Here is a 14,910-nt window from a genome sequence, read left to right as displayed (position 1 = left end):
GAAGAACAGGATATTTTGTTTAAACCAACAAATAAAAAATAAAATTTTAGGAAGTCTTAGCATTCTTAGAAACAGGATCCAAAGGTGTGCAGTGACAAACAATTTTAATACATAAAAGTTGAATCCCTTAGCTCTTCTTTCAATAAACTAAGAGATGAATTTGCCTACAGAGAGCCAAATATTACTTTAATTATACATTTTCCAAGGCAGTCTTAGAACCAGAAGTTTAGTAACTACATAACCACCTGCAGAGAGCCCACAGCCCGAGCTCTTCCTCTGGCAGGAGTGATCAGTCAAAATTATGGGGAAAAGGCCATGTGAACTCATAATCCATGCCATTTCCAGCACTTACACTTCCTGGTCTCCATGGAATGTCTCACTGGGCAAGTGTCCATAACTATATAGATTGCAATCATTTCTGTTACTCCCTTTTGTATTCTCATCCCCTAGCACACATTAAGGTAACCAAAAGTGTAAGATTGTACATAACTATTTGAGTTTTTCTACTGGAAGTCCTGTACCCCCAGAGAACCCCTCAGTCCTGGGCAAACCTACTTATTCAGCAAACATCTGTTGAAAACTTGAGCAAATCCATGAAATCAAAGAATAAATAATGAATATGAAATGGGATTACAAGAAAAAGTTATACTTCTTTGGCCTTTGCCACATGAAACAAATGTTATATAAAAACACAAACTGGAACAAGTTGTCATTGCCTTAAACCTAGGGTATGCCAAAAGCTTTGGGCTAACGATGCGGTAGTGGCTCCATAATGACAGGCAGAGATAAGGCCCTTACTTCCTCCTTGGTATTCTTTTCGCCAGGCTGCTCCACTTGGCTGCCTGCCATTTTGAATGTGTTCTGCTCATGAAAGTTATCCGACACCGACAAGAATATTCTTGAATTTTGCAGCATTGTTTCCCTTTAATGGTGGTACACCCTTTATAGTTTCATCTTTGGTTTCATAAGCAGATGGAACGTGGATGAGTTAATGTAGGTATTCAGAAACACTGGTCCTATTTCATAGAAAAATGTCTTCAAACACAAGTTGGCAAAAGAGCTGCAGATAATTTCCTCATATTCCAGCCCAGCGAAACTTCAACTTGTTTTGGTGGAGAAAGCTATTGTCAGCCCTTCACATGAGTTAGCCTATGATTTCGGTCACAGGAAATATTTTCAAAACAGTGGGCCTGAATTAACAAGCAGTAAACAGGTGGGCAAAACCTTTATGTATGTAGGGTAATCATAGAATCAATCATCAAAAACCAGGACCCTTTTGAGTGCGAAAAGGGGACACTATTAACAATCCTGCTGGGATAATAGAGGTAGCTGACTGTCCAGGGGAACCAAGTCAAATGGCCCTTACCCAATAAGGAAATCAAACTCAATCACACATCCCTCCCAGGGCCAACCACAATCCCAAACAACCTGACGGTGACCAGGACATACTTGCACTGGCTAAAGCCCAGCCTCCTCCATGGATGTAAACAACGCTGCGTTTCAAAGGCTCTTCTGGCTTTGGGGAGCCCTCAAACACTCTGACCTCCACACCGTCAAAGTCAGTATCAGTCACCTTCACCTGAGGAGACGACCAGGCGCTTTTCTTGCCAAAAGAAACGATGATAAAATTCAGTGCGAGCAGATGATGGCTCAGGCCCAGGTAGTGGATCAGGTTGCTCTGCAGGGAGAGGGAGGGAACACAGAGGGAGGGTATGAGTCAACTCCAACACCACCAGAGCCACACTCACCCACTCTTGGTGTTTGAATTCCTACAAACAGCTGACAGTACTCTTGAGGACACACTGCCCACTTTTAATACAATAACAAATTATATTTACTTTTTGCTTTTACAGCCTGCAAAGTATTTTCATACATGAGATCTGATTTTTCGGATTAGCTCTGAGAGGGAAATTGGACAGGTATCATCAGTCCCACTTTACCAAGACGGCTTAGAAATTAAACATGACCGTTTGGCTGGATAAGTGGTAGTTCTAGGACTGAAAACTAAGACTTGTGCATTTTAGGATTTAGTCCTTTTCCTCCTCCTCTCCATCAGCAATCACAGGTCCAAAAATACACTAGGAATTGAGGAAGAATACTTTATCTAAATGCAAATAAAAGAGAGAGAAGTTTTATATTTACTATAAGTATCTTTAAAGTGTTTTGTAGCTTATATACTTAAGTGTGTCGGTTGTTTTGAGAGTAGAAGAAAGAAATGAGTGTGGGAGAGGCAAACAGCCAGTTAACTCTGGCTCCAGCACTGAGAAGCAGAACACCTCAGATGTTACCAGGAGCTTTTCAGAAATGTGCAAAGAACATACAGTCTGCCATCACTTGTCCTTTGAACCTGAGGGCATTGAGCTTTGCATTAAGTGTCTGCAGGAAGTTACTTGGTTGGAGAAAGAGCAAAGAGAGAAGAGACCCAAGTCATCCACCCAGCAAAGACCCTACAGAGTGTATTCCCCTCTTTGCACTTTTAAAAAAATGTTTATTTATGTTGAGAGAGACCAAGAGCATGAGCAGGGGAGGGGCAAAGAGAGAAGGAGAGAGAGAGAATCCCAAGCAGGCTCCACACTCAGCCTGAACCCGGTGTGGGGCTCAATCCCGTGACTGTGGGATCATGACCTGAGCCAAAATCAAGAGTCAGACACTCAACTGACTGAGCCACCCAGGCACCCCTCAACCTTTCCACTTCTTACACAAGGTCTTCCTATTGAGTAGACTTATCAAACTAACCTCTCAGTAAGACTTAATGGCCACGGTTCAAAGCCAGATAACTGGAAGCCATGTGGCAGTGAGTGACTAGTCCAACTAGTGTCCAACAAGTGTCAAAAAGAGGCAGGAAACTTTCCTGACACTGGTGCATGAATTTAGATACTATATCTCCTCGAGACTCTCCAACCTAGGAAAGAAGGACAGCTAGAGAGTAACAGTGCCCTTCTGGAAAATATGAAACAGAACACTGATGATTAGTGAAACATTTCATGTCATCATAAGATCAAGAAACAATGTTACTAGCAGAAATCAGGACTATTTAAAGTCTGTGATGCACCATAATACAGCTTCCCAGAATAGGCATGCAGCACGCTGGTGTGCCTCGAAGAGGGTACACACGTGCTAGAATACTGATCCCCTCAGCCCCTGAGGAGCTAAGCTCCAGAGAGCCCTTTACCCCAATGTCCCATATAAAGTATTATTATTATATACGTATGCCTGGCCATGAAGTGAGCTGGAAAATGCTGCATTATAATACCATGAACCAATGTTTATGAAAAACAAGAACAAGAGGCCATTAATCTAACCACGAAGAGCTATTTCAGTAATTTCATTAATATTTGTTTGCTGGCAATATAGGCAGCAGAGCAAATAAATATTAATAAAATAATTCAACTTCTATATGTATCAGTTGCCCAATTTACTGAAAAAGTTAAAACAACTGATAGTATTTTTTTAAAGCTTATTTATTTTCAGAGAGAGAGAGAAAGAGAAAGAGGGAGAGAGAACACATGTGCGAGTGGAGGAGGTACACAGAGAGAGAAAGAATCCCAAGCAGGCCCTGTGCTGTCAGAGTAGAGCTCTATGCAGGAGTCATTTGCAGGAGTCAAATGATCCCACAAACTGAGATCATGACCTTAGCTGAAATCAAGAGTTGGATGCTTAACCGACTGAGCCACCCAGGCACCCCACAACTGATAGTGTTCTTGCTATGAAATAAATGTATGTGATAGGAAATAAATTCACATGCACAGGGGGGGCCCAGTTGGTTAAGCATCCAACTTCAGCTCAGGTCGTGATCTCACAGTTCTTGAGTTTGAGCCCCGCATCAGGCTCTGTGCTGACAGTTCAGAGCATGGAGCCTGCTTCAGATTCTGTGTCTGCTTCTCTCTGTCCCTCCCCCATTCACTCACGCTCTTTCTCTCTCTGTCAAAAATAAGTAAACATGAAAAATATTTTAATTTAAATTAAAAAAACTCACATGCACAGAATTCTAATTCTAACCAAATCCAATTTGGCAAATTGGATAAAGGTAATCATCATTTGAGATTTGTGGTAAAATGTCAGTCTTACTGAGGGTATACTGACTTCTGCCAGGACGTAACTAAGAATCACTGCATTCACTAAGATTCTAGAGTTCACACTTGTCAATATCGTTATCAATTAATAGAGAACACACAGGATCCATCCCATTTCTTGCAGGACAAGTAGCATGATAGCATGGACTAAGGAAATATGAACAAACCAATAGCAGGCTTGCATCTGTTACTTTCTGGACTATTTTTTTTAAGTCGAGTGAAGACTATTCAATACTTTAAACAAATCATATATGAGTTTCTTCAATTATAGGAAAGCTGCAAAAGAGGTGAATTGTCTCTCCAAGACAGATTAGAGAAGATGGCTCATTTTATAGAGAACCCACCTCAGGTTTCCTTCATGCACTGCATGCTCTGAATGCATGCAATCTTGACTCAATTTGCCCATGCCTTTCCAAAAATAGCTCTACCGTGTCAGATCGCTTGCACGAACAGAATTTCTCAACAACTATCTGCATTGTTCACCATACTGTCAGGGTGGCTCAGGGGCAGGAGGGTTGATTCAAGAAGGGGTAGTTTATATGGAGAAAAACAGATGAGCAGATAGGAATAAGAAAGGGTCAGAGAGGTGCTAAAATAAAATAAAATAAGTAAATAAAATTTTATTTCTTGCATCCTTGCATTTGTGAAGTGAGATTCAGATCCATCTCCAAAAACATTGCAAATTAACAAAGTTTTCTGAAACCTCTTTAGAAGTAGCTGGAAAATTTCAGTAGCACAAAGAAGCAGGCCAAGTGTTAAGAGCCCCACAGGTTAAGAATTGACCAATTCTTGGCAAGTTCTTGAAGTACTTTAGGGCAGTGCTATAGATCTTAAAACTTGCCCCCATAACCATTCTAGGATTTAGGAGAGAAATTCTACCTGAGGAGATAGAAGGGGTGAAGGGTCATTACTCACTACACCTCAGTGGAACCAGACACAACAAAATAGGGGGGCCACTGGCTCCCTACCCAGGTATGATGGCCAAAGATCAAAGGACAAGCAAGAATCAAAGGTACATGGTGGCTCAGTAGTTAAGTATCTGACTTTGGGCCAGGTCATGATCTCAGGGTTTGTGAGTTCAGTCCCATGTCAGGTGACCTCAAGCCCCGGCTTCAGTGAGCCCTGCTTCTCTCTCACTTTCTCTCTGCCCCTCCTGGGATTCTCTCTCTCTGCCCCAAGCTCATTTGCTCTTGCTCTCTCGCTCACTCGCTCTAGCTCTCTCTCTCTCAAAAAACAAATAAAAGAACAACAAAGAATCAAAGGAAGCCAAGCAGAAACTGTACTCCGTTTCTCAATATACAAGTTAGTTATTATGTTTGTGAATGGGGTTGTTCTCTGTTAATTCATTCAACATGTAAATTATGAGATATATTCCAAGGGCAGGGAAGCTTAAGGTGGAGAGACAACCTTTCTGGAGCTTGGGGAAGTAGAAGAGAACCAAGATTTGTAAATGAATAGCTGATGTTAGCTAAGCAATACAAGCACTAAGAGAGATCCAGATAAAGAATTACTTCTGTTTGTTCTTCCTGGGATGAAATCCAGTAAGGCTTCTAGCCTAAAGGGTGGCTTAATGGAAGAGGAAGCATGGGTAGCAAAGAAAAGGGTCGGAAACCAAGATGTGAAAGTATTGGGCAAGTGCTCTAATTCAGACACATATGGGAAGGTCAGGTAAACAAGGGAAGCGAAGGTGGGGGAGCATGGAAATAAAAGGCTAAATCTAAGAGGCATGGATAGCAGGCACCAAGGTCAACAGCACAGACTCCAGACCTAGAGTGCCTGAGTGAAAAGCCCAGTTCCTCCACTTACCAGCGGTGGGATCTTGGGCATCCCAATACTAAACCTCTCTGTGTCTTGATTTCTCATCTAAAGACAGAAATATAATACTAACTACTTCAAAAGATTGTTGTGAAGCTTAAAACAGGCAAAAACACCTAGAGTAGCACCTGGCACATACTAAGCCTTATATGGGTTAACTGTTATTATTATACCCCTGATTCAGCAGGTCATTGCATGAAGAAACGTGAGCCCAAGGACTGTCCAGTATCTCTAGGGAAGTTGGGACTATCATTTTTCCTATTATGTACATTTGTTACGAGGACCACACTGATGACCAAGTTCTGAAATTATTATGGGGTAAACAGATGTAAAATAATTGTCTCTAAAAAGTTATTTGTATGCTCACGTCAAAGGGGGAAAGGGGAAACTGGGGAAAAGCTATAGTACACTGACACTACCAATGCATCAGTAACTTAGCCTGGGTTTCAATTTCAACACGAACCAACCACATTAAATACTTAAAACATCTATTGTAACTCACTACCTGCCTCATCTCCCATATTCAAAGGTTTAAATTCTGTCAGTGGTTCTCCCAACTTTACCAGTGATGGCCATTTTATCCTGCAAACACCTTTTAAATTCTCCTAGGCAGATTCTGTTCAATTTCGTACTACAGGAGAAAAAAAAAAATTCATGGAATATCTGCATGAAAATTTGTGGTCATGTTTTTTTTTTTAAACATGCTAAAGTTTGCGTGTATTTTTAAATGCAGATTTTTTATTGATATGCAAATTATATGCCTCACATTTAAGCCCTCTGTAGGGATCACATGCGACTCACTAATGCAGAACTTTTGTTCTACAGGAAAACATAAGGTCTGTGGCAAGAAACTACAGAAGGTCATATAAGTATACTTCAAGTATTAATTAGGCACTTACTGTATTAAAGACTCTGCTACATCCTCTAAGAATGCAAAGGTCGGTAAAAGATGGACTGAGTTCAGAATTTAAATCTTGACTGATTCCCTCCCTTTCCCCAAATTTCCATCTCTCCTTAAAAGTTTCATAGTTCTCTGAACTTTCTTTAAGACTTTAACTTTTAAGAAAAATCCTCTGATTTTAAAGCATTGATTCAATTTTTTTTTAATTTGCATACAAAACAAATCATGCCTGCAGGCCAGATTAGGACTAAGGACTACCAGACGCAAATTCCAATACGGAGGTAACCTGGTCCTACGGAAGGTACAGCTGGAAAGATGGGAGCTGGAAAGGGTAAATTAATGCCCTTAAGTACAGGCCCTAGTTGTCAATGGTGAAACAGCAAAGATTTTTGGACACATTTTTTTTTTTTTTTTTTTTTTAAGATTTTAAAGTAATCTCCACACCCAACATGGGGCTCAAACTCACAACTCCTCAATCAGGAGTCATATGCTCCCCTGACTGAGCCAGCCAGGCACCTCGGACATGTTTTTTTGTAATGAGACTCTACTTTGGGAAGAATTTTAGCTGTGGTATAGATAATAGATTGGTGAGAAAAGAGATTGGAGACAGAGGTAACAGCTGTAAGAATTTGGCAACTGTCTACCGGAAAGAAAAATGAAGGTCTGCCCCTGGAGAATACAGAGGAGGAAACTATACCAAAGAGATCACTGAGGCAGAGTTGATGGAAAGATAAGTTCCATTTCAGAATTATTCCCCCTAAAGTCAGCAGAATATCTAGGCAGATGGGTCCAAAAATGCAGGCAGTAAATGTATAGTCAGAGATCCAAGGGGCTGAGGCCTGGAGGAAGAACTCAGAAGTAACTATTAATAACTCAAACAACCTACAAATATGCAAACATGGTAATATCCTAGGGATGTTCACAACAGATGATTATGATAGGATACAGAAATTTCAAAAATAGAGATGTGGTACCTTTAGTACAAAGGTATGTGACCCAGCCTAGAAGAGAAGAGACAGAGGCTGTCCAAAGAGGCTGCCTGGGCACACAGCATCAGCTAAGTTGAAGTGAGTTTTAATAGATGCTCAGTTGGCTGGAGACAGGGAGGAGGGCAGGAAAAGGCATGCAGATATATGTGGCTGTGGGGCAGGCGTTCCACACTTCCCTCTCCTGCCCACCACCCACACTTTCAGTATCACTTTCCTCCAACAGGGGTGGAAAGTCATCAAAGTCTTCTTTCCTAGTCCCACCCAGATTACAAGGATAAACATATTCCCTCTCCCTTGCTGGGGCTGGATCTCCATTTCGACCCAACTCTGATGAAAGGATAGGGCTGTCTGAACACCATTCCTGGGAGGCTTTAGGCCATACAGTAAATTCCACCAGTAAATTCCATCAGGGAAGTCAGTTTTGCTGAGGGAAAGCAGGAATTGTAAAGCTGAATAGAATAAAGACTGAAATCTTGGGAACACCATCTGTTAACACAGCTGGGAGGCAGAAGAGAAAGAACCAATCATTAAAAGATTACCCCACCCCACCCCCTGCAAAAAAAAAAAAAGAAAAAGAGGAAGAATTCATTGTTAGTGTGGCAAGAGAGACAAGAGACTGAAGAAGTTAAGGGGGAAGAGAGTTTCAAGAAAAAGCAAGTTGTTAAATGCCTGTGGAAAGGCCAAATCAGTCACGGGTGTTGGCAGTGGGGTCATGGGATCATTGGCGAACCTAGTAAGTACTGTTTAGTCAGAGATAAGGGGCTGGGAGCCAGATTGTAATGGGTTGCAAAGTGAGTGGGAGTGAAGAAATAGAGATAGTGAAGGCAGAGGAGGACTTTCACAGCTGAGATTAGGGAAGCAGTCAGACAATAAACAGGCTGAGGGAGAGTAAACAAAACCTGTTTTGTTTTGTTTTAGGTGAGAGACTTGAGCCTGGTGGTAAGGAAAGAGCCTGTGAATAAGGAGAGACGAATGTTGAAAAAGGGGGGGGGGGGGGGGGCGGGATATGACAAGTGAATTGAGACCCTAGAGGAAGAAGAAAGGATCTGGCAAAGAAATGGAAGGGTTGGCCTTGGGGGAGGCCGTAGCAGGTGAGCTTAGAGTAGGCAGGGAAAGAAGCAGAGATAAATCTCTCAACGGAAGCTGACTTCTGTTGAGATTGATTCTGTCTTTACCCCAAAGAAGACAGGGGTTTTTCATAGATCAACCTCTTTGAAGGCAATTCATTACAGCTTGGCTCGAAGCCCTGACTCTGTGGCAAAAAACAGGCCTTACTGGGTTCACCAATGACCTACCTACTTGGCCTCTCTGTAGGCAGTTAACAACAATTTGCTCTTCCTTGACACTCTCTTCCCCCCCTTAACTTCAATATCTTGTCTCTCTTACCATACTAATAATTAACTGACATCAGGTCAGTAGCTTGAAATTGGCCATGATGGTAATATGCACATCACAGAAATCAGCAATAGCTACAAATCAGGGTTCCCTCAATTCCCGTTCCACCTCCATCCCACAGAGGGCACTCCACCACTCTATTTCACCCCTTCTCCTTCCCTACTCATCCAGAAGATAGCATAGTGTTTTATAGTGCAGACTATGAGGTCAGTTGGTCAACATTCAATCCTGGCTCTGACACTTACTAGTTGGGTGATTCTTAACAAGTCAGCAAACCTCCGTGTGCCTCAGTTTCTTTACTGTAAAATTGGAAGTGATCATAATATCTACTCTACCGTGTTTTTTAAAGGATAGCTGGCATAACAGAATATAAGTGCTCACAGTGTTGCCTCTTTTTATTTGCTTATGTCAGGCCTTCACAGCATTTCAGTCTGCCGTATAATATAGTCTTGCTCCCTCAGCGAGGAAGAGCCAGGCTAAATCACCAGCTGCATGTTCCTAAACTGGGTGATATACAAGGACTTCAAGGCAGCAGGGCTCTTTAACTGATAGAAACCCCATCTTCCTAGGTATTTCATGCTTCTTGGTGCAATTGTGAATGGGATCAGTTTTTTTATTTGTCTTTCTGTTGCTTCATTGTTAGTGTATAAGAATGCAACTGATTTCTGTACATTGATTTTGTATCCTGCAACTTTGCTGAATTCATGTATCAGTTCTAGCAGACTTTTGGTGGAGTCTATCGGATTTTCCATGTATAATATCATGTCATCTGCAAAAAGTGAAAGCTTGACTTCATCTTTGCCAATTTTGATGCCTTTGATTTCCTTTTGTTGTCTGATTGCTGATGCTAGAACTTCCAGCACTATGTTAAACAACAGCGGTGAGAGTGGACATCCCTGTCGTGTTCCTGATCTCAGGGAAAAAGCTCTCAGTTTTTCCCCATTGAGGATGATGTTAGCTGTAGGCTTTTCATAAATGGCTTTTATTATGTTTAAGTATGTTCCTTCTATCCCGACTTTGAGGGTTTTAAGAAAGGATGCTGAATTTTGTCAAATGCTTTTTCTGCGTCGATTGATAGGATCATATGGTTCTTATCTTTTCTTTTATTAATGTGATGTATCGCGTTGATTGATTTGCAAATGTTGAACCAGCCCTGCATCCCAGGAATGAATCCCACTTGATCATGGTGAATAATTCTTTTTATATGCTGTTGAATTCGATTTGCTAGTATCTTATTGAGAATATTTGCATCCATATTCATCAGGGATATTGGCCTGTAGTTCTCTTTTTTACTGGGTCTCTGTCTGGTTTAAGAATCAAAGTAATACTGGCTTCATAGAATGAGTCTGGAAGTTTTCCTTCCCTTTCTAGTTTTTGAAATAGCTTGAGAAGGATAGATATTATCTCTGCTTTAAATGTCTGGTAGAACTCCCCTGGGAAGCCATCTGGCCCTGGACTCTTATTTGTTGGGAGATTTTTGATAACTGATTCAATTTCTTCACTGGTTATGGGTTTGTCCAAGCTTTCTATTTCCTCCTGTTTGAGTTTTGGAAGTGTGTGGGTGTTTAGGAATTTGTCCATTTCTTCCAGGTCGTCCAATTTGTTCGCATATAATTTTTCATAGTATTTCCTGATAATTGCTTGTATTTCTGAGGGATTGGTTGTAATAATTCCATTTTCATTCATGATTTTATCTATTTGGGTCATCTCCCTTTTCTTTTTGAGGAGCCTGACTAGAGGTTTATCAATTTTGTTTATTTTTTCAAAAAAACCAACTCTTGGTTTCATTGATCTGCTCTACAGTTTTGTTTGTTTGTTTGTTTTTAGATTCTATATTGTTTATTTCTGCTCTGATCTTTATTATTTCTCTTCTTCTGCTGGGTTCAGGGTGTCTTTGCTGTTCTGCTTCTATTTCCTTTAGGTGTGCTGTTAGATTTTGTATTTGGGATTTTTCTTGTTTCTTGAGATAGGCCTGGATTGCAATGTATTTTCCTCTCAGGACTGCCTTCGCTGCATCCCAAAGTGTTTAGATTGTTGTATTTTCATTTTCGTTTGTTTCCATATATTTTTAAATTTCTTCTCTAATTGCCTGGTTGACCCATTCATTCTTTAGTAGGGTGTTCTTTTTGTAAAATATCTGTATGCTGAAAACTATAGAAAGCTTATGAAGGAAATTGAAGAAGATATAAAGAAATGGAAAAACATTCCGTGCTCATGGGTTGGAAGAATAAATATTGTCAAAATGTCAATACTACCCAAAGCTATCTACACATTCAATGCAATCCCAATCAAAATTGCACCAGCATTCTTCTAGAAGCTAGAACAAGCAATCCTAAAATTCATATGGAACCACAAAAGGCCCCGAATAGCCAAAGTAATTTTGAAGAGGACCAAAGCAGGAGGCATCACAATCCCAGACTTTAGCCTCTACTACAAAGCTGTAATCATCAAGACAGCATGGTATTGGCACAAAAACAGACACATAAACCAATCGAATTGAATAGAAACCCCAGAACTAGACCCACAACAGTATGGCCAACTAATCGTTGACAAAGCAGGAAAGAATATCCAATGGAAAAAAGATAGTTCTGTAACAAATGGTGCTGGGAGAACTGAACGGCAACATGCAGAAGATGAAACTAGACCACTTTCTCACACCATTCACAAAAATAAATTCAAAATGGATAAAGGACCTGAATGTGAGACAGGAAACCATCAAAACACTAGAGGAGAAAGCAGGAAAAGACCTCTCTGACCTCAGCTGCAGCAATTTCTTACTTGACACATCCCCAAAGGCAAGGGAATTAAAGGCAAAAATGAACTATTGGGACCTCATCAAGATAAAAAGCTTCTGCACAGCAAGGGAAACAATCAACAAAACTAAAAGGCAACCAACGGAACGGGAAAAGATATTTGCAAATGACATATCAGACAAAGGGCTAGTATCCAAAATCTATAAAGAGCTCACCAAACTCCACACCTGAAAAACAAATAATCCAGGGAAGAAATGGGCAGAGGACATAAATAGACACTTCTCTAAAGAAGACATCCAGATGGCCAATAGGCACATGAAAAGATGCTCAATGTCGCTCCTCATCAGGGAAATGCAAATGAAAACCACACTCAGATATCACTTCATGCCAGTCAGAGTGGCCAAAATGAACAAATCAGGAGACTATAGATGCTGGTGAGGATGTGGAGAAACGGGAACCCTCTTGCACTGTTGGTGAGAATGCAAATTGGTGCAGCCACTCTGGAAAACAGTGTGGAGGTTCCTCAAAAAGTTAAAAATAGACCTACCCTATGACCCAGCAATAGCACTGCTAGGAATTTACCCTAGGGATACAGGAGTACTGATGCATAGGGCCACTTGTACCCCAATGTTTATAGCAGCACTCTCAACAATAGCCAAATTGTGGAAAGAGCCTAAATGTCCATCAACTGATGAATGGATAAAGAAATTGTGGTTTATATACACAATGGAGTACTACATGGCAATGAGAAAGAATGAAATATGGCCCTTTGTAGCAACATGGATGGAACTGGAGAGTGTTATACTAAGTGAAATAAGCCATACAGAGAAAGACAGATACCATATGTTTTCACTCTTATGTGGATCCTGAGAAACTTAACAGAAACCCATGGGGGAGAGGAAGGAAAAAAAAAAGAAAAAGAGGTTAGAGTGGGAAAGAGCCAAAGCATAAGAGACTCTTAAAAACTGAGAACAAACTGAGGGTGGATGGGGGGTGGGAGGGAGGGGAGGGTGGGTGATAGGTATTGAGGAGGGCACCTTTTGGGATGAGCACTGGGTGTTGTATGGAAACCAATTTGACAATAAACTTCATATATTGAAAAAAAATAAAAATTAAAAACAAACAAAAAAAAACACCTGAGAACAAACTGAGGGTTGATAGGGGGGTGGGAGGGAGGGGAGGGTGGGTGATGGGTATCGAGGAGGGCATCTTTTGGGATGAGCACTGGGTGTTGTATGGAAACCAATTTGACAATAAATTTCATATATTAAAAAAAAAAAAAAGAAAAAAAAAAAAGAAAGAAACCCCATCTTCAAGGCTTCCTTACAAGAAAAGGCTATGATGAATCAGTTTGCATTATCCCTGCCTTGAAATTCTTTGAACAAGGGCAGAAAAGGTTAAGGGAAAAGGACTGAGAAGAAAGAACACAGACTTTACATAGAGACAAGTCCTGGTTCTCTTGTTTATTAGCTATATGACCTGGGCAAGCTTCCTAAGTTCTCTGGGCCACAGTTGCCCAGATAAAAAGAGGAGGAAAGTACACATGAGGAGTAAATCCACATTACCTATTGTTGTCCCCTCTCTCTGGAGGTCCTGAATTGACAGAATCCCATCTGGCTAAGGACCCCTTCCCATGCCTGACTTTCCTCCAAGTTTCTCTCATTTCTTTTAGTCAGCATTATTTTTATAAAAAACAAACAAAAAAAAAAGAAAGAAAAGAAAAACAACTTCTGTCTCACAGAGTAGGCATGGACCAAAAGAGTTCAGTTTGGGGCCCTGTCGTACTCTCTCCATATACCCAAACAGTGGAGAGAATTATTAAGCAAACCTGTGAAGCACAAATATAATTATGTAACAGTAGGACTCTGATGAGATTACTTTATTACAAAATTTCAAATTGGTTTAGTGTCATATCCAAGGATTTCATTACAGGCTACAAAGCAAACCTGAGGAGAATCTCACTGCTGCTAAATTAGCAGGGTAATCTAGAACCACAGGATCTGACACCCTAGCCCTTTCGCCCTAAAACCTTCACTTTGTTCTCACACTCCCAGGGTGGAAATTCAGTCTGGGGGAGCACAGAAAAGGACAGGCTTGTCTCTTTCCAGTTCCTAAAACCTTTTGTTTCTTTTTTACTATGACACAGAAGACAAACATTTCTTTAAAAAAACTTCTTAATGTTTATTTTATTTCTGAGAGTGAGAGAGAGAGCGAGCACACAAGGTGGGAGGGGCAGAGAGAGAGGGAGACACAGAATCATCACAGAGTTGATAAGCTGTCAGCACAGAGCCCGATGAGGGGCTCAAACCCACGAACCGTGAGATCATGACCTGAGCCGAAGTTGGATGCTTAACCGACTGAGCCACACAGGTGCCCCAAGACAAACACCTCTACATCATCAAAGCACTTGCTTAGCTCCAAAAGCCTCCTATATTCTCTCAGGGTATGTCGAGGTGAATAATAGCTCACATGTACTGATGTTTGCTCTCTGCCAGTCTCTGTTCTCAGTGTGGGGGAGTCTTGGACCAAGTGTGGGTCCTGTCAGTCACCCAAGGTCACACAGGCAAGAAGTGGTGAGCTGAATTTGAACTCGACACTCCGATTCCAGAACTCTTAACCTCCAGAACTTCCAAAGGACACTCATGAGTCAATGTAGTTTGCAACCCATATCATAAAACCATAAGATTTTACATCTGGAGTGAATATTTAGCCTCCCCTAAAACACAAAAGGAAACTAATCTCAGGGTCAGCTGCTCTCGCATAGTCTGGCCTTGACACTTGGGCTGAAGAGACACCCCCCATCTTCCCCTTTCCTCTTCCAGCTCTCCCTTGCCGGCACATTTCTCTCGTGACATCTCTTTCTAGCTCACTCTTCTTTGCCTTCCAAACACATGCTTGTGACAGTTGAAAGGAGACTTTAAAAACTTACTTTGAGTTCTTTTTCATTCACGATTCTGTTATCTCTAACAGCAATAACTAATTGT

The 14,910-nt window shown here is 41.1% G+C and overlaps 1 protein-coding gene across 1 annotated transcript in view; it reads right to left on the bottom strand.

Moving 5' to 3' along the window:
* Positions 1-14,910, bottom strand: part of NCEH1 (neutral cholesterol ester hydrolase 1) — a 58,948-nt gene that overhangs the window by 15,999 nt on the left and 28,039 nt on the right. Inside the window, exon 2 of the mRNA XM_049629597.1 lies at positions 1,450-1,678. Coding sequence (XP_049485554.1) covers positions 1,450-1,678 — 229 coding nt within the window. The remainder of the gene's footprint in view (positions 1-1,449; positions 1,679-14,910) is intronic.

Source organism: Panthera uncia, chromosome C2 (assembly GCF_023721935.1).
Source record: "Panthera uncia isolate 11264 chromosome C2, Puncia_PCG_1.0, whole genome shotgun sequence".
Lineage (NCBI taxonomy): Eukaryota > Metazoa > Chordata > Mammalia > Carnivora > Felidae > Panthera > Panthera uncia.
This window is presented reverse-complemented; position numbering and strand designations above follow the sequence as displayed.